General features: G+C 56.1%; 1 protein-coding gene across 2 annotated transcripts; it reads right to left on the bottom strand.

The window, feature by feature from the left end:
• Window positions 1-2,421: 2,421 nt before the first annotated feature.
• On the bottom strand, window positions 2,422-19,337 carry SART1 (spliceosome associated factor 1, recruiter of U4/U6.U5 tri-snRNP). Of its 2 annotated transcripts, XM_044761893.2 has the most exons (20): window positions 18,310-19,337; window positions 16,405-16,462; window positions 15,963-16,018; window positions 15,269-15,395; window positions 15,041-15,146; window positions 14,702-14,779; window positions 14,509-14,608; window positions 14,276-14,418; window positions 13,978-14,184; window positions 13,132-13,256; window positions 12,919-13,052; window positions 12,678-12,820; window positions 5,272-5,445; window positions 4,979-5,089; window positions 4,616-4,703; window positions 3,772-3,862; window positions 3,527-3,662; window positions 2,822-2,911; window positions 2,599-2,720; window positions 2,422-2,506 (listed from the first exon to the last, which is right to left on the bottom strand). In XM_044761893.2, exons 1-20 carry the CDS (start codon window positions 18,629-18,631, stop codon window positions 2,488-2,490), a joined length of 2,430 nt encoding a protein of 809 aa, XP_044617828.1. In that variant the 5' UTR covers window positions 18,632-19,337; the 3' UTR covers window positions 2,422-2,487. The 2 variants fall into 2 exon arrangements, with proteins under 2 accessions (XP_044617828.1, XP_070344305.1); XM_070488204.1 differs by lacking the exons at window positions 16,405-16,462; window positions 18,310-19,337 and having other exon boundaries at window positions 15,269-15,436; window positions 15,963-15,991.
• Window positions 19,338-19,389: the final 52 nt, after the last annotated feature.

The raw sequence follows: 19,389 nt of genomic DNA, 5'->3' as shown, positions 1-19,389 counted from the left end.
GAGCACAGAAAGGGGCCATCCGTTGACAGGTGGAGCCACAGGCTGGGTATGGCCCCTGGGGCTTGAAGGGGTCTGGAGGACAGGGGCAGGGCGTGGGCACAGCCCAGAGGGAGCCGGACCACCTGAGTGAGGAGGGGACCCTTGCCCCTGCTCAGCGCTCAGGCCACAACCCGCTTCGGACAGTCTGGCCTTTGCACTGAGGATCCCATCACCACGCCCAGCAGGGGCCTTTCTGAGAAGGAGCCCCCTGGGCTGAGCTGGGTGGGAACTCAGCAGCAGAGAGCGAAAGGGTCCTGGGCGGTCCCGGGTGCCTTAGCGAGGGCGCCTTGTGGGCTGGCGACAGAGAAGGCCGTGAACCGGCTTCTGGAAATTACAGCTGGGCTCTCTGCAGCCCTTTTGAGGACCCAGGAGCCACGTGGAGTGGCATGGGGCGGACTCCCTCCCATTCCTTTCACACCTAGCGGTCCTTGTTCAGTGGCTCCCACCCATCAGACCCCCATGGGCCCAGGCAGCCTGCCTGGCTCTGCCCCTTATCCTCAGGCCTGCCGCTGGGCAACACTCAGTATTTGCTGAAGTAATGGAGGGATGTTCTCAACCAGGCTTCGCACCAGAGGTCTGAGATCACGGCCCCCACGTTGCAGACCAGGACACTGAGACTCAGGGTCAGACAGCTAAGTAAACGGAAGGGCAGCCCCGTGAGCGCCCCAGCTGGCTCGCCCCCAGGCCCTGGCTGAGAGCTCACTGGCCCTCGCACCAGCCTGCATGGAGGCATCGCTGCCCCCAATGCCCGCAGGCCGGGGGGCGGGGGGGGGGGGTGGGAATGAGGGGCAGAGTGTTCCCTGTGGACCCCACTGCTGAGCCTCTCCCTGGGTGCTGCCTGCCCTGGGGGCTCAGGCCTGAAAGGATTTGGTGATCCCCAGCCCCTCCTACTACCCCTGGGGGCTGAGCGGACTCCTTGGTGCCTCCCAGCCCTGGCCAGGAGGGCAGGCACAGCCTGGGAGGAGGGTAGTGTGTCGCAGGGCAGGGAAGGGCAAGCACCTGGCAAGGTAGCAGCAGCCACAGGAAAGGGAGGGGAAGCAGGCAGAAGGTGCCACCCAGGGAGGCTTCCTGGAGGAGGCCCCCAAGTGTCTCCAGAAGCCTCTCCTAGTCTCTGGCTCACCACTTACTGTCCACCCCATCACTAGGGTCAGAGAGCCCGGACCAAACCTGGTCATCCCACCCTGGCCACCACTGCTCCAAACAAGGCCTTGGTCTTTTCTGGCTCTGACAGCAGTGACAGTCTCCCAACGGGCCATTGTCTGCAGGGGGTAAGGCATGAGCTGTGACAGGAGCTGGGTGCTACCACGGCAGGGCCACTGGTCCACCCGCCCCAACACCGGGTGGGCCTCGAGGCTTTCAGGAGAGATGGAGTGCGAGGCCCCGAACCCTAGGCTCGGCCTACACAGTCAGGCCACCGTCCCCGAGCCCTGAGGAGGCAGCCCAAGCGAAGACACATCAGAATCTGACCTCAAAACACAGGGAGACGAGCTCAAGGAGAGTGGGGGGACTGTGCTTGGTGGGTGTGCCAGACAAAAACTGTCATCAAAAGCCATGGGTTAAAACTGTTTTGGCCCTTGCTTACATTTTCCCACCCTGAGTTTACTTTTTAAAATTCCCCCTTTTCTTGTTTTTTTTTTGTTTCATTTAAAAAAACCCTTGAACCATCTGGAATGCACTTGGGCGTAGCTGGGGGCAGGACACGGATTCTGTACACCTTCCTCCGGGAGGAGCCTGGGGTGGCCCCTCCGCCGGGCACAGAGCCAAGGCCGGGCCCTGCCGGGCTGCGCAGTCCTGGGCCCGGGGGCGGTGACTGGGGTGGCGCCAGGAGCCGGGAGAGACCAGGGTGACCAAGTCTCTACACCACCTCCCACTTCTTCCCCGAAAGCCGGCCGTGCAGGGGGTAAGGTGACCTCCAACAATCGGCCGAGACAGGTGCTCCACGCCGGCCGGGCCAGGTGGTGATGGACGGGGCCTGGGAAAATGAACCGGCTGGCTTCTCTCTGGCGGGCTGGGGCCCAGAGTGGGGTGGAGGACGGCTTCAGAGGATCGGGGCTTGTCCTCTCCCGTCATCTCCTTTAGTTATTCGTGTCATCTGATGACCAGGTCTCACCTAGCAGAGGCCAGATTCTAAGCCACCTCTGAGGGGTCTTGCCCACTTCTGAATTCCAGGTGAATGAATGAATGAATGAGCGAGCTCATTTGATCTTCACAAGACAGCTTAGAAAGCAGAAATGTTCTGATTGTACAAATGGCAGAACTAAGGCCCAGAGAGGTTCAGTGACTTGCCTGAGGTCACACAGCTGACTACAGAGCCTGCCTGAGGGTGGTGCCGCTGACGCTCCTCCCAGGTCTAACCCCAGAATCTGTACCATGACCAGGGAGGAAAAAATAAGGAGGGGACTTTATTTAATATTAAAGTTGGGGTGGGGACCGGAAGGGAGGTTGGCTTCACTTGGTGATGGTGTTCCTGCGGAGAGAAGAGGGCCATGAGGCTGGAGAGTGGGCCCAGGCCCTGCGCTCGCCCCTGCCCGCCCCTGCCCGCCTGCGCCGCCCACTCACGCGTTCATGCTCTTGCCGCTGCCACTGAGCACGATGTACGGCGTCTTCTGGGCCTTTTGCTTCTCCTGGAGCAAAGCCACCGTGCCCAGGGGCGTGTCGCTGGAGCTCATCTTCTTCAGGAGCTGCAGAGCGGGGTCGGTCAGCACGGCGCAGGAGGGGCCCCAGCACATCAGCCACCCCAGTACGGGCAGAGGCCACCCCCCCATCCCCGCGGGCCACCCACCGCCTCCTCGTCCAGCTTCTTCATCCGCCGCTCCGTCTTCATCTTGCCCGAGCCCTTCCCGTGGAAGCGGTGGGACAGCTGCCGGAAAGCCTGGGGACAAGGGGCAGGAACCCTGTTGGAGCCACTTGTGTCCCCAGGGTGGGGATTCAGTGCTGGCCTGGGGGGTGTGTAGGAAGGGGATGGGAGAAGGGCACCGACCCTGGCGCCCCCCCAGGGGCTCCCAGCAGAGTGGGGGAGATGGATGAGCTGCCATGGGGGTGCTGGGACCTGCGCTGAGACCTGCCGTGCGGAGGCCATGCCAGAACACTTGGGCTGGGGCTGCAGGGAGGAGGGCAGCAAACCCGGGGACGGTGGGGAAGGGCGCAGGTGGGGCGGGGCTGGGAGGGAGAGAGGGGGCGGGAGAGGCGCCGAGGGCCGCCAGCTGGAGCTGGGGCGTCTCAGAGCTCAGGAGTCAGCCCAGGGTCTGGACACTGCCCGCCAGATGGTGGCCCTCAGGCCAGGTCAAGCCACCGAGGGGGAAGACAGGCAAAGGAGCCAGGGTGCCTGTCGGGGCCTCCCGCCAGGCCTGCAAGGGGGACTGCAGTGCCCACCAGAGACGGAAACCAAGGACAGAGGTTCTGACACTCCGCCAGGCCCCCAGCCAGCGGTTGGCGAGCCCAGACCCCGGGGCACCGCTCTGCCTCGGCGGCCGCCTCAGAGCCTCACCTCCTTGGGGGTGAGCTTCCGGCCCGTCTCGTCCACGTACTCGATCTTAACGTCGGGCTTGTAGCCGTCCTTCTCCTTGAAGTCCTGGGTGAAGCCACGGTACTCCTCCCGCCGGCTGTACTTGTCATCAATGGCCCTGGCCCGAGACAGGGGGTTCAGTGCCAGCTGCTGCCCACCCGGCCTGGCTCCCCGGCTGTCCCGAGCTGCCGCCGGCCCCGGCCCCCCGCCCGCCCTGCCATCCTCACATCTTGTCCTCGATGCAGTACACAGCGGATGGCAGCGACTTGTTGGGCGCCTTCACGCGCGCCACCTTCTGCACCGTCGTCTCCAGCAGCCCTGGGGAGAGGGGGCGGTCAGACTCCAGGCTGCCCACCCCCTCAGAGAGGGGCAGCCCCCGGGCAGGCCTGACGCCCCAGCGGGCCCCTCAGAGCCAGGCCGCAAGAGTAAAGGCCTCGGGGCCCATTTTGTAGACAGACACTCAAAACAAACAGTCAAAAAGAGAGACTCAGAAATCAGGCCCCTGTCAGCACGTACGTTTGGTGACGGATAAAAATGAGACTCCTGGGGTGAGCACGATGAAGCGCATTCAGAAACTGACAAATAATAATGTACACCCGAAATTACATAACGTTATAAACTGTTATGATCTCAATAAAATTACTTGGGGAAAAAAAGAAATCAGGCCCCTGTCAAGGGCCACTGGCCAAGCAAATGGCAGAGTGGAGCCCAATACCAGGGTCTCTCTGTGCCACAGCCAGGACTGCTCCAACTCCGCCCGTCCTCCCCAGAGGAGATGCCGAGCCTTGAAGGATGAAGGGTGCTCTGTAAGAGCTATGTGGGCAAAGCCATCAAAAACAGGGCACACAGAGCAGAAAGGCCAGCCGCTCCTTGACTGCTCTCGAACCAGGGTGCAGCAGGGGCGGCTCACAGGTCCTGGAGGAGTGGCTCACGGCACCAGGAATGAGAGAGTGGCAGCAAAGGGGACCAGAGGAAGCCATGCCAGCACCTGCCTCACCTGCCATCGCCCACCAGCCCTTCCCACCACAGCCCCCAGGCCCCACCGGGCTCACGGCCGCCCAAGCCCCTCACCTTTGTTCTGACACAGCAGCAGGGCGGCTGCCAGCCCTCTGTTCACAATGGGCTCCTCGTCCAGGATTGTGGTGGAGGAGGCCGAGAACTGGGGGGCAGCACACGGGGAGGGACGTGATGAGTGGCCCCCCGGGCTTACCCACCAGTCAGCACCCACCACACAAGACTGTGTCCACCCTGTGCACAGGCCTGGGCAACCAGCTGCCACCTCTAATCCCCACGACAACCCTGAGGCTGACAGAGCCCATGAACGGCAGAGGGGACCGGGGCTCTGGGACACTGAGGAGCCACAGCTAGCCCCACCCCAGCGGACTGGGTGCCCTCTGCGCTCGCTCTGCCCGCCCACAGCCCCGCGCCCCTCACATCCTGCTGCTGCTTCTCCTCATCCAGGTTGACTGTGCTCCAGCCAATGTTCTCCTCCCCGTCCGACTCAGAGCCGCCGTTGGCCGAGCGCTCCTCATCCCGTTCAAAGTCCTGGGGGACAGAAGACCAGAGTCGGCCCGGGTGGCCTGGCCCACAGCCAGCCCGCTCCATCCGAGCACTGAGGCTGGTCCCTGAGGACCAGGGGCTGACATCACCACCCACACAGGGCCCCCAGCCAGGAGCAGAGCAGGCCGGGGGGCGGGGTGGGGAGGGGCAGCCGTCTGGGGACCCACCATGAGCTCCTCCTGCTCCTCCCGGTTGCCGGCCAGCCCGTAGGTGGGGATCTCCCCGAGAGTGCGGCAGAACTCCGACGTGGCGTTGAACACGATGGCCCCCTTCCGCTCCGGATCCTCATCCTCCTCCCAGCCCCGCTGGCGCGACTCCAGCTTCTTCACAATCTCCACCACCTGGGGGAGGGAGTGGCTGTGGGCAAACCCAGACATTTCTGGGGTGGTGCCATTGAGACCAGGAACCCAAGATCCTCCCTGGTGGCAGTAAGACAAGCCCTTCCCCCTGCCCACAGTGGGCCTCGGACTGGCCTCCACTTCCTCCCCGACCCCTAGTCTGCTCCCCACTCTCCACACGCACCAGTTCCACTCTGCCACTCCTCTGCCCCCAAAGCCGTCAATGGCTCCCTACTGCCCTTGGAATATCCAAAATTTTACCCAGCCCTTCAGGACCAGGCCTGTGCCGACCCTTCTCCAAAGCCCCTCAACTCGCCACCTCAGCCTCACATGCCCTCCTCAGGACCTGGAACACGCCAGGCCTCCCTTGCCACTCCTCTGCCACCCGCTCTTCCCCCAGCAAACTCCTGTTTCAGGACTCGGTGTAAACACTGCTTGTTCCAGAACCCCTTCCCTGAGGCCCCAGATGTGATGCCCCGTGGACCTTCCACATGCTTCCAGCACGGAATCCACCCCCACCCCCACCCTCTGCCTTCCCTCCTGTCACAGCAGAAGCCCGGCCCTGCTCCTACCTCAGGCCACCCTCCACCTGACATGGCTCTGAGGCCCCTCAAAACCCTGTTCCTGACATTGTCCCCCTGACTGCACCCACTGTCCCCTCTATTGCGTCATTCCCATCAGCACACAAGAACTACCTAGGACCTCCCTTTTCAAAAATCCTCCTTCAACCCCAGCAGCCCCACTACTCTGCCCCCTAACAGCAAACTCCTCAGAGAAGTTTCTAGTCAGCATGTCCCTTTCTGTACCCCCTTTCCTTCCATTTTATTACATTTATCTTTTAATGAATGTCATCATAAACCTAAAAGGGTTCTGACACATGCATTATGTTTTTTAAAAATAACAATAATCAAACGTCCCTGTACCCATCACCCAGCAGACAAACATCATCATTAACGCCCTGTTTCCTCCCCCATATTTGTGGTCACGATTCACCAGCTCGTCTTTATAGCTTTACCACATAAGGACCTACCCACAAACACTATGCTATTTCACTGTGCATTTTTTAAACATCATGTAATTTGAATCATACTGTGTGATTTTTCTGTGATTTGCTCTTTAAAAATATATATATATTTTTGGGGCCAGAATAGCGGTTAAGTTCGTGCCCTCCACTTCAGCAGCCCAGGTTCACAGGTTTGGATCCCAGGCATGGACCTTCGCTAGTCGGCAGCCAAGCTGTGGCGGTGACCCACATACAAAGTAGGGAAGACTGGCACAGACATTAGCTCGGGGCTAATCTTCCTCAAGCAAAAAAAAATATACATACGTCTATTTTTTCAAGATTAATCTTGACATGAGTGGCTACAGTTGATAGCTTTTCACTACCGAATCATACTCCACAATATGAATGTACCTCAGTCTAGGCATCCGGTGCACCAAGGACAGGCTTTTTCTGTTGTCGCAGATCAGGCAGCCACAAGGAATCTGAGGCCTGGTTCCTGGTGCAATGTGGGCACACGCTGTGGAGTGGGGACCGTGGGGCCACAGGGCACTCACACTTCACTCTTTGAGAATATGCCCATGTCCTCCCAATCTGCTTAGACTCACACGCCCATGAAAACGGTGTGGAAGATTCCGGCTGCTCCCCATCCTCACTGACACTCGACAGTGTCAGACTTTGACATTTTTGCCAAATGGTGTGGGTGTGACACGGCCCATCACTGTTTAGCTCACCTTCCCTTGATCACTAATGAAGCCGAACCTCACTGGGCATTTCATTGGCTACTTACCCTTCCACTTCTGTGCAGTGCCTCCTAGGGTCTTTTGCCTATGTCTGTTTCAAGTCAACTTTTGTTCTTTATATATTCTTGCCACCAACCTAGTGATAGTTATGTGTACGGGCAAATATCTTCTCTTTCTGGCCTGTCCTTTTTATATTCTTCATGCTATCTTTTTGAAAAAAACTTTAGTTCCTAATTTCTAAGTAGTTAAATGTTAGTTTTTTCCTTCATGCTTTTTTACATTTCTATCTTCAGAAATCTTTCTCTGCCACAAAGTCATACGCATAATTTCCTTGATTTTGTTCTGAAATGTTTTTTACTTTGAGTCTTTATCGGTAAGTGAATTTTGTGTAAGGAGTGAGGCACAAACCCAATTTCACCTTTTTTTTAAATAGCGAACTGACTGCGTCACTTCGCCCTCTTAGTCCATCCGTATGCCAATCCCACACCGCCTTAATCACTATAACTGTAGAAGGAGCCCTGATATCTTAGAGCAAATCTCACCACCTTATGGTTCAACATTGTCTTGGCTATTTGGGGCCCTTTGATCTTCTATGTAAATTTTAGAATCAGCTTGCGAGGTTCCGCAAAAATACCTATTGGGATTTTTATTGGAATTGCATTTAATCTATAAATTAATTTGAGGAGACCAACATCTTTATACTATTGAGTCCTATCCATGAACATGGTTGTTATGGACTGAACTGTTGTCTTCTCAAAATTCACATGTTGAGGCCCGACCTCTGTGACTGCCTTTGGAGACAAGTCTTTGAAGAGATAATTAAGGTCACATGAGGTCATAAGAGTGTGCCCCAATCCAACAGGTTGGTGTCCTTATGAGGAAGGAGGGAGACACCAGGATGCAGGCACACAGAGTAAAGGCCATGTGAGGACACAGCGACAAGCCCGTCATCTTCACACCAAGGAGAGGCCTCGAGAGAAAGCAAACCTGCCAATGCCTCGATCTTGGACTTCCAGCATCCAGAAGTGTGAGAAAGAAGTTTCTGTTGTTTAAACCATGCAGTGTGAGGTACCTGTTATGGCAACCCCAGCCAACTGAAACAGTCTATCAATTTAATTACATCTTCTTAATGTCTTTCAAAAATGGACTGTAATTTTTCCCATACAGACCTGGCACATCATTTATTCCTTTTAATTTTGTTGCTATCCTGATCCTTATCCATATTGCCTTCTACTGCTTAGCCACACCATCTCATTATCTACATTGTTTTCATAAATGGTGTATTTTTTAAAATTACATTTTCTATCTCTTGCTGATACACAGAAAGCCAACTGACTTTCATTTATTAATCTTGTATCCAGCCACCTTGCTAAACCAGTGGGATCTGGCCTTCATTGCCCATTGCCCCAAAGAGGTGACTTTAGACAAGGCCGTCAACGACCTCCACGTTGCCCAATCCAAAGGTCAATTGTCAACCTCCTGATACGTCCACGTTCTCCACAGTGTTTGTCACAGTTGCTCACACTCTTCCCCTGAAGGTCCTTTCTTCACGTGGCTTCCAAGACGACCCCTTTCCTCTTTTCCTTCCTCACTCGCTCTCCTTCTCAGGCTCCTCTCTTGGAGCCCTGCACTCTCTTCTTTATCTACACTCGCTCTCTTGGTGACTCCATCTGATCCTTCGGCTTTAACTCCTGTCTACATACTGACTTCCACGTTTGTATCTCCAGTCTCAGCCTCTCCCCTGAAGTTCAAATTCACATGTCCAACTGCCTAGTCAACATCAATCACCTCTAATAAAGAGGTGTCTCAAACTTAACCAAAACCAAACACTTGGTTTTCTTCCCCAAACCTGTTCTTCCCCTAGTCTTTCTTATCTCAGTAAATGGCCCTACCATTGGCGGGCTGTTCACGTCAGAATTCTTGGGAACCATCCTCAACCTCTTATTCACTCGCATCCCTCATGCAGTCCATCAGCAAACACTGCTGATCCTACCCTCGAAATACATTCCCAAGACAACCACTTCTTCCTGTCTCCACGGCCGCCACCCTAGCAGACCCTCACCTCTTGGCCGGATGACTGCATCCGCCTTCTAACTCCTCTCTTCCTCCCACCAGGAATCTGTTTGTCCTCTTTACAAGCAGCCAGAATGATCTTTGAAAAAAAAGAACTCAGATCAAAGTCCTCTAATGGCTGCATCTTCACTGCAACAGTCAGGCTCTGCCTGATCTGGCCTCTGACGCTGTCCTGCGTGTCCTTGCCTATCACTCCTCCCCCTGCCCTCTCTGCGCTGGCCTCAGTGAAGTGCCTGAGCAAGCTCAGTCGCTCCTGCCTCAGGGGCCTGGGTACCAGGTGTTCTCTCACCTCCTCACCTCACCCCCTCTTTCACTAAGAATTTCAGCACCAGCTTACTGTCTCCCTCTGCATTTCTATTCTCGTCTTTACTCTTGGTGACCTCCGCATCCAAAACGATGCCTCCAGTAACTGCCCCAGAGGTTCCTTGATGTCCTCACCTCTGATGATCATTTTCTCAACCCCTCCTTAGTCACTCCCTCCAGGGGTCCATACTCTCCTGCCTGGATTTATCATCACCAATGACCATATCCCCACCTTCAAAATCTCAACTCCAAGTGTTCTCTCTGTCTGCAACATCCGCCCTTTCCAGCTCACTTCCTCTATAAACCTCAGTCCAGAAATTCTTCAACCTCATCAAGACTCTAGTCCCCATCTTTGCATCCATCACTCTCCTCCTGTTCTGTCCCTTATCATCCAGCCTGGATCCTACGGAGCATCAATACAATCCCTCCTTTGCAAATACTTTAACTGCCCTGCCCTCTTTCCCTAGAAAACCCCATCTTGATTAATCCCAGATGTCACCTACTCAGCTGACCATATTGAGCAGACGAATGGGCTAAAGAAATTCATAAAGGTTCTGGTCAGATCCACTTTAAATTCATGAGAGCTTACTGCAAATGAGGAGTCCCCACTAACCTCCCTGAGCAGTCCACGTGGCCCGGCAGACCTCCTCCCCTCCCGTGGGTGCCTCATCTCCACTCTTCAAAACAAAGTCCCACCTCTCCACCCCCACACCTCTGCCACCTCCTCATTGAAGAACAAAGAAGCAATCAGACAGGAGGTCCCTTGACTTCCTCCACCCAGTTACCTGCATCTGCTGTCTCCTCCCTCGCCTTCCCTCCTGAAATGAATGACACGACCTGGCTTCTCTCAAAGGCCACCCCTCCCTTGTACTCTATGTCCCATCCCTGCCTTGCCTCTTAAGGATTTGCTCCTGAAAATATCTCCTCCTTTCTGCTCTTCCATCATGAATACCTTTCCTGGATCAGCATCAAACATACTCTAGAATCTCTATCACTTACAAAAACTCCTTTGAGGGTGTGAGATGCCTGCTGAAGTACTTAGAGGTGAAAAGTCACAATGTCTGCAACTTACTTCCAGTGGATGAAAAAAACAAAGAGGAAGAGAAGACAAAAAGCACTGTGACAAAAGGTTTATAATTACTGGATCTGACAGGAGGCATAAAAGCGTTCATTGGAATATTCTCCCAACTTTTCTGCATGTAAATGATGTGGGATATGGCTCAGATATGTTTAAAAACCTTCCTCGGGGGGCTGGCCTGGTGGTGTAGTGGTTAAGTTTGCAGGCTCTGCTTCAGGAGCCTGGAGTTCGTGGGTTTGGATCCTGGGCGCAGACCTGCACACTACTTATCAAGCTATGCTGTGGCAGTGTCCCACATACAAAACAGAGGAAGACTGACACAGACGTTAGCTCAGCGACAATCTTCCCCACCAAAAAAAAACACAACAAACGAGAAAACTTCTTTGGTGATACTAATGCACGGCCAGGCTGAGAACCACTGGGCTACATAACCTCTACAACCCTCTCAGCCATAAACTCCATGATTCTTGGATGTAGTTTTTAAATATTAATGCTAGTAATCATTAAGTATAAGAAAGGAAAACTTCCTTCAACTCACACCCCCTTCAGCTATTGCCCCATTTCTCTGATCCTCTTTATAGAGCACGTGTGTGCAAATCATGGCCCACCACCTGTTCTTGGAAATAAAGTTTTACTGGAACACAGCCATGCCCGTTCGCTTACGCGTTGTCTGTGACGGCTTTCAGTACACTGGCAGAGCACCTGAGTAGTTGTGACTTGGACCACAAACCCTTAAACCTCGAATATTTACTATCTGGGCCCTTTAACAAAAAGTTTGCACACTCCTGCTCTGAGGAATTGTCCCAAGCTGCTGCCCGCACTTCCTCAACTCCCATCTCTTCAATCGTCTTGAAGCCCCTGGAACTGCCTCCACTGTGCCAAATTGGACCTGCCTCTCAGTAGTGTCAGAAGACCCCGACTCCCCTTCTTGAAGCCATTCTTGGCTTCAGAGATGCCTCACTCCTGTGGCTTTCCTCCTACCTCAGGGGCGGGCTGCTGCTTCTCCGACTCCCCTGCCGGAGCCCCTGCCTCTACTCTGCCCCACATGGTGGGCACCCTGCGGTTCACTGCTCCAGCTCCATTCCCTCCCTAGGTGGGAGGTGCAGGGTTAAAAGCGTGGACTCTGGAGTCAAGCTGTTCGAGTCCCAGCTCTGCCATTTATCAGACACGTAACCTTGGGCAACGTGCCTAATACCTCTGTGCCTCAGTTTCCTCATCTGTAAAATGGAGATAACAGAGCCTTCCTCATAGGTGTTGCTGGGAGGATTAAGTGAATCAACACACAGAGCACGTCAGCAGCACCGGGCACACCTGAGTGCCCCACGTGGGGCAGCGACAACCCCAGTGACCTCTCCACTGCAGCTCACACCACCATGCCCTCACTCCGCTCCAGCCTACCCAGTCCTCAAGCATTCTAAGGTCATTTCCCCAAAGGACATCTGCTGTCCCCACAGCTGCCACTCTACTCAGTCCGCCCGCCCGCCCCCAGATCTCTGCAAGGCTGGCTCCTTTGCTATTTAAGTCTCAGCACGAAAGTCACCCCTTGAAAGGTCGTCCCTGAACACCCAGTCTGGGACACAACCCTCCACTTACTCTCTCGTCACTCTGGTCTGTCTGCCCAGCTCTAATCACCATCCGAAATTACCCTGTTTGCTCGCGTGTTCACAGTTCACTGCTGTTCCCCGCCCCTCCTCCAGAAAGGCAGCTCCACAAGCACAGGGCCGCTTGGCTGACCTGTTCACAGTGACCCCCTAGCCCTAGGGTAATGCCATATTCACAGGAGGCAGGCGACAGACATACACAGAAAGGAAGAAGGGAGAGAGCCAGCTTACATGAAAACACTGCAGAAATCTAGAAATCTACTAAGAACATGGTATTAAGCAAAAGAGAAAATCCAAATCGGAACGCAGGTGCTGCATCCAATGGCACACTGACACACGTGCTCATAAGGACAGGTCCCCACAGACACCCCTGTCACCGAAGGCCCCAGCCCTGCGGAGGCCAGCGCCCACCTGCACCCAGCCTCCAGAGTGCTCACCTTCTCCCCGCTGTCTCGCAGCTGCTGTAGCTGCTGCAGCTGCCGCAGCCGGCGCCCCTTCTCCAGCTGCTTCTGCAGCTCCAGCTCCGCCTCATCCTCCTCCAGCACCTCTGGGGACCCAGATCGCGGTGCTCCGGCCTCCTCTGCGGGAAACACACAGGATGCCTGCTCAGGTCATCTCCTTGGACCCTGGGCACTTTCCCTGCCTTTTCTGCCCACTCCCAGGGGCCGGGCCCCTCACCCTCATCACTGATGTCCATGTTCTCCACTCGGGTGTCATCTGACTGCGGGGGCTGAGGCACAGGCTCCTTCTCCTCCTCCTCCGGGGCCTCCTCGTCTGCCTCCGGCACTCGGCGCCGACCCCGGCCCCGCAGTCTGCAGGAAGAGGCCTCGCCAGTGAGCATCAGCCGCTCGGCCAGCCCAGCCCCCACATCCCACGCGTGTCCAAGCCCACCTGGAACCAAAGTCCCCATCTTGACTCTGGTCCCCAAGAGGCAGCAAGTCATCAGCCCGCACAACCACCTCCTTCTCCTTCTTGCGGATCTTCTTCACCCTCCGCTTGGTCTTTTTAAAGGTCACCTGAAGGCAGGAGAGGAGAGAAGGGATCAGGAGGGCAGGAGGGGAAGGACAGCCACAAGCCCATGAGAATGAACGACTCTCTAGCGTTATTCTGTGCCAGCCACTGTCCTGAGCACGTCACATACACGAACAAGACGTGAGGCACATCGATTGTCATCCCACCTGTGAGATGAGGAAAACTGAGGCACAGAGAGGTTAAGTACCTTGTCCAAGGTCACTCAGCTCCTAAGTGGGAGAGCGGGGATGGTGAATCTTGCTCGCCTGGCTCCAGAGTCCTGCTCTTAGCCACTTAGCCAACCAATCCACTGAGCCAGCTGTCTACCTCTGCGGTGACACAGTCATCTCAAATACAAGATCCACATCGAGCTACAAAATAACCACTCACCCACATTATTGCTAATCCTCGTAACAGCCCTCAAGAGGCTGCCATCCCCATTTCAGATGGGGTGCCTCAGGCTCATAGTTGAATGACTCACCCAAGGTACAAGCTGGCTACGTGGCAGAGGCATTTTCAGGACCATCTGGCTCACAGTCCCTGTTCTGTCTACACCCACTGCCTCCCCATAGCACCTCCCAGGATTGCCGTTTACTGCTCATCAACACGGGCCAAGCACCACAGGAACACTCAATCTCTCTCCATAGCTCATTCCGACAGTACGAGACCCGAGAGGAAGGACTCACTACCCCAGATACAAGCACAGGTGGAGGCCAGGGGGCTCACCATCTCCTCGGGCGTGAGGTACTCGGAGGCAAGTCGGGGTCCCACCGTGCTCAGGGACTGGGCCTGCAGCCGCAGCTTGGCCCGGATCTCCTCCAGCTCCCGTTCCCGGAGGCCATCGGCTGTGCCACCCTGGTCCAGACGGAAGGACTGTGGCCGCTCGCCCTCGAGCTCCTCGTCGTACTTGGACAATATAGAGCGGGGTTTTTGCTACAAGGCAAAAAGTACAGATTGGGACCCAGCCTGGCTCCTGAAAAGCCAGAGCCAGCATCTCGTGAGAGCCCCGCTGCTGCCCGCCTGCCTGTGCCAAGTCGTCCACGCTCTCGTCCTCTGCGTAGGGCAGGTAGTCGGGCTTCTTCTTCCGCAGCTCCACGTTTTTCTCTGCCCGCTCCTTATCCACCAGGCTCACATTCACCAGCACATCCTCCTCCTCCTGCAGCACGCCTGCGGACAGGGCAGGGGTGGCGGCCATTCGCGCTTGCCCTCAACTCAGCAGGGCCCGTGCCCCAACGAGAGCACCCCAGCTCCACTCACCTTTGTCCTTGAGGGTGAGGATCACAGTCTCTCCTTCTCGGAAGGAATCGATGGCGTGCTCCACGGTGAGGCCCTGCAGGTCCCGGGCGCTGTACAGGTCCTAGAAGGGAGGGGAAGGTCCAGCTGAGTCCGGAGCCCCCACCCCCCAGCACGGACGACAGCAGTGCCCCACCAGCCGCCACAGCAGCCTCACCTGTCGCCTCTGCCCGAACTCCTCCTCCACCAGAGTGCTCACGCCGAACTCTTGGTCCATCTCCTCCAGCAGCTTGGCCTACAGGATGGGCACGGGGGAGGTGACCTATGACCTCAGGCCATTCAGGATCACCAGAAGACACGCAGACCTTTACCAAGCAGGAGTGCAAAAAGAGCAGGCTTTGCAGGCAAGCCACTGAGAGTCCACAGCAGACGCCGCCGACCATGGGTCTCCTGCCTCTGCACCCAGCCTCACCTCCCAAGGGCCAGTCTCCTGCCTCAGCAGCCGCTCAGACCACCGGAGGCACAGAGCAACCACCCCAGCCACCCAGGTCCTCACTCTCTTCTCTGCCAAGTCCTTCTCCTTCTGAAGCTGCCGGCTCCTCTCGATCCAGGCTGCAGTGTCATCCAGCCAGGGGTCATCCTCGCCCAGTGTCTTTATCTTCCTGAAGAGGGGAGAAAGTGACCCTCTGGGAGCCCAGCTTCTGCTCCCCCACCCTAACTCAAGAGCTCCCTGGTGGCCTCCTCAGGCCCTTTCCCTGCCCGCCCTGGCTGGGACCCCCCTCACCCCAGCTTTTGGTTCAGGAGGCGCTTTTCTTTGGCAGCCGCCAGCTTCTCTCGTAGCTCCTCTCGCTGTCGCAAAGCCATAGGGTTGATGACCTCAGCTGCCACGGGCTCCTCCTTGGTGCCCGCCTCTGGAAGGGGGGCCCAGACGTGAGGCTATGCCTGCCCATGGCTGGTGGGGAGAGGAGGGAGGCACTCACCCTGCCCCCTTCCAGCTCAGGGGGCCAGAAGGGGCCAGGAGATGGGGGAGGAACCCTGCACCTCCCTACTCCCACTTCATCCCCACACCCTACACGGTGACTCCTGTGTCACCCCACACGGCATGACAAGACCCTCCATATCTTCCAAAGCCCCTCATATCATGTGTAAAATGTGTAAAAGAAATCCTCAGCTACACAGCCCAGATCAGTTTACAGCAACTGCGCACATCCCTTAGTCCACCTAATGCTGCCTCACAGCCAGAGTGAGGATGCTGCGTCAACTATTCAAACTCACAGGATAAGCTGAGCCCCAGATCCCCATTACAACAGCAAAGAGGGGCCTCACGCCTGTCAGCAAGTACACACGCACACCCCCATGACCACTAACTGGGGCTGAACCTGTACTCTAACCCCACTTTCTTCAAAGACCCCTTCAGATGGCCTTTTTCTGCCCCCGCCAATGCCCTCCCTTACTCCCATCCTCAGCCCCACACTCACCCTTCTTGACAGCATTGACCTCCAATGGCTTCAACCCCAACTTGGCCCGGAGTTTACTGAAAACGAGAGTACAAGTGTTAGAAGCTTTCAAAGAAATGGGGGCACCCAACGCATTTCTGGACAGACAGGGTGAAAACAGGATGGAAGTAGGTGGTCCTAAGGGTCCCACACACAGGGCCTGACCTAGGCAGCCTAGGGCCAGCGGCCTCCAAATCAGGGAATATGGGCACTAGGCCTGGCCTGCCCCTAACCAGTAGAATGCCATCATTCCTCTTGGGATTAGTGTCCTCTTCCATAACTCAAATGGTCAGCTAAGATGATTTCTATGGCACCTCCAATTCCAACCAGAATGATTAGTGTGTGAGAGCTTCCCCGAGCAGCTGCCCCTGGAGCCACTTGTCTCGGAAGAAAAGAGCAGAAACATACAGGAGACAGTGCTTACTTGGTCTCCTCGATGCTGAGAGACGAGGCATCTCCTGAGCTAGTTTTGGAGCTGGCAGCTGGAACGACAAGAAGCACGGCTCAGGAGCTGAAGACAGGGCCCAGAAGCCACATCCTCGGCTCCGGCTGCAGGGCCAAAGCTGAAGGCCCCTCACCAGCACGTGAGCCTTGCTGAGACTCCAGAAAACAGCAGCCTTTTTCCACCCGAGGAAGTCCTTCCGGCTCCCAGTTTCTGAGAACCCTGCCTTTTCTACATACCTTCCTTTGCTGACCCCAAAGATCCAACTTTCTGCATCTCTCACTTTGCCACCTCTCCACTTTCGTATATTCTGTGTCCACCCTGCACTGTCCTCCCTGGCCTCACTCTGGCTGACAAACCCTATCCAAACGCAAAGATCGAATGCCCCCTCCTTCATAAGGTCCTGCTGAACTACTGATCAGAATGAACTGCTCTCCCCTGAATTCCACAGCATATCAGTGGCTTATGGGCCTGTTTCTCTCCACGGCGCAGGGACCAGGCTGGCAGCATGACTGTGTCCTCCGTGCAATTCACACAGTCAAGAAACACTTGCTGGTCCCTGCTCTGTGCTGGATGCTGGGGACACAGAGATAAAAAAACATTTTGGAGCTTCTCCACCCCCCTCACAAACAGCAAGAAACTTCACTTAACACCACAGACAGAAGCTAGACACCCACAGAGGAGCTCCCCAACCAACTGCCACCACATGCTCATCCTTCCTGCATCCCCTCCTGACAACCCACCTCCTCCCCTTCTATCCCACCTGGACCCTGGATCCCAAGCCCTCCAGGCTCTCTCCAAGGTCATCAGCCTCCTAATTTCTAAATCCAATGGATTCTTTTCAGCTCTGGTTTTGCTTCATCTCCTGCAGTGTCTGACACTGCTCATCACTCACTTCTAACAATGCTCCGTTCCCATAGATCTCGTGACACCAGATCCTATGGCTTTCCCACCTTTTTGGTTATCCTACCTCCCTATTTTGTAGTACCTTGCTCCACCTACTGCTAAAACATGGCATTTCACAGGTTCTACTTCTGACCTGGCTTCTCGTTCCTCACTCTCTAAGGCAACTTCATTTGCCGGCTAAATACTCGTGACTCCCAAATTGCTCTATCCAGCCCAAACCCTGGGTTTCTCCATGCACATCAAACACAACACTCTCCAAAACTGAATTCATTACCTTCCCCCAAAAAGTCTGCTTCTCTCCCAAACCCAATTTTAGTAAATGACACCACCACCCACTTAGTTGCTCACGCCAAAATGCAAGGAGCTATCCTTGACTCCTTCTCCTTGCCACCCTCATCCAAGTATGTTAATTCCTCCTCCAAAACACATCTTCAATCTGTCTGCGTCTCTCCCTCCCACTGCAGCTGCCTTGGTGCAGGCCACCATCAGCCCTCACCCGGCCTCCAGTCTTGTCTACCCTTGATCCAGATCTCAATGCAGTGATCTTTGAAAAATATGATTAACTCACTCTTCAACTCAAATCCATGGCTCTCTACTACCCTCAGGACAAAGTTCAAATTTCTGAACAGGGCTTCCAGGGCCCTTCGTGTTCCGACCCCAGCCGATGTTACAGCCTCCTGTGTCTATTGTGAACTCTACACGATTTGCCCAATACCAGGTTTTCTCTTGCCTATGCACAGGCTGGTACCACTTCATTCATTCAATCAACACATTTATTGAGGGCCTGTGATGTGCCAACTGAGGAAAACAGAAAATCTCTGTCCCCACAAAGCTTAGTAGAGGAAGACAATCTTTAATCCCAAACAACCATAAGAAGACCCTTCAATAAGCGCTGACGAAGAGAGCCTGGGGTGGCTGGGCCAGCCCACCCGCGCCCCTCGCCCCCGCGCCCCCCGCCCCCGCGCAGGCCCCGCCCCTCACCGGCCTCGTAGCCGTCATCGCGCTTCTCCCGCTTCACGCGCCTCTCGGAGGGCTCGGCCTGGCTGCGCTCCCGCCCGTGCGCGCCGCTGCGGGCCTCGGCTTCGGCCCCGCGCCGCCCGCCCCCGCGCTCGCCCCCACGCTCCCGGCTCCGCTTCCGTCGCTCGCCGCCGCTGCTGCTGCCGCCGCCGCCGCCGCCGCTCCGGTGCTTGTGTTTTTTGTGCTCCCGGTGCCGCGGCGGCTGCTCGGTGGCGCCCCCGGTGCTGGCCGCCGCCGTCGTCCCGGTCGCCTCCTTCTCCCCGCGGTGCTTCTTTGACGACCCCATGGTGGTACGTCAGCCCCGAGCCCGGCCGCCGCCGAGCCCCGACGACGCAAAATGGGAACACTTCCGGGTCGCCCGGCAGCCGCTGTCGTGTTGCCGGAAACCAAGAGCGGCTGCTTCCGTTGTTCGCCTTGGGGGTCCGCCCCAAAGGCTCATGGGATGGCCGGGATCGGAACCTACTGCGCATTCGCGGCTGGCTTGGGCTGGGGGGCGGTCCTAGAGCTAGTGGGCTGACGGCGCATGCGTTCTTAAAGGTTCGCGGACGCGGTCTGGGGGAGACTGGATCCCAAACATGTAAGGACCTAGAGGCCGTCTCAGCCAGCGTCCCCGGAACTGGAAGCCCCTCCCTGGCCTCCCTCAGAGACTTTCCGTGGACAGAGTCTGCCGCTCCAGGAGGCGTCCTCCTAGTGGATTCCCTGGGGTCGTGGCTCCATCCTTTGTTGGACGACGTAGCCTGTTCTCCTGAGACCCGCAGCTCCACAGCCCGGTCTCCGAGCCCCTACAACCAGTATTGTCAGCAAACGCCTGCCTTCCCACGTTCCCTCGACTGGGTCTTACCTGTGCCCTGTGAACTGCTGAGGAGCTGCATATGAGCTTGTGTGTCTGTGAACCCCTTGAAATCGAGTGCAAAATTTGGCACATCTGTGTGTGTGTGTTTGTTTCTTGAGAGGGACTCTAACTTGAAGTTACTTAACATTAAAAGCCCAGTTCACACAATCCCTCCTGACACCACCACCCCACAGTTGCTAGATCTGGCGGCC

Source organism: Equus asinus, chromosome 17 (assembly GCF_041296235.1).
Source record: "Equus asinus isolate D_3611 breed Donkey chromosome 17, EquAss-T2T_v2, whole genome shotgun sequence".
Taxonomy (NCBI): domain Eukaryota; kingdom Metazoa; phylum Chordata; class Mammalia; order Perissodactyla; family Equidae; genus Equus; species Equus asinus.
The sequence above is the reverse complement of the archived record's forward strand: the minus strand, read 5'-3'. Positions and strand labels throughout refer to the sequence as shown.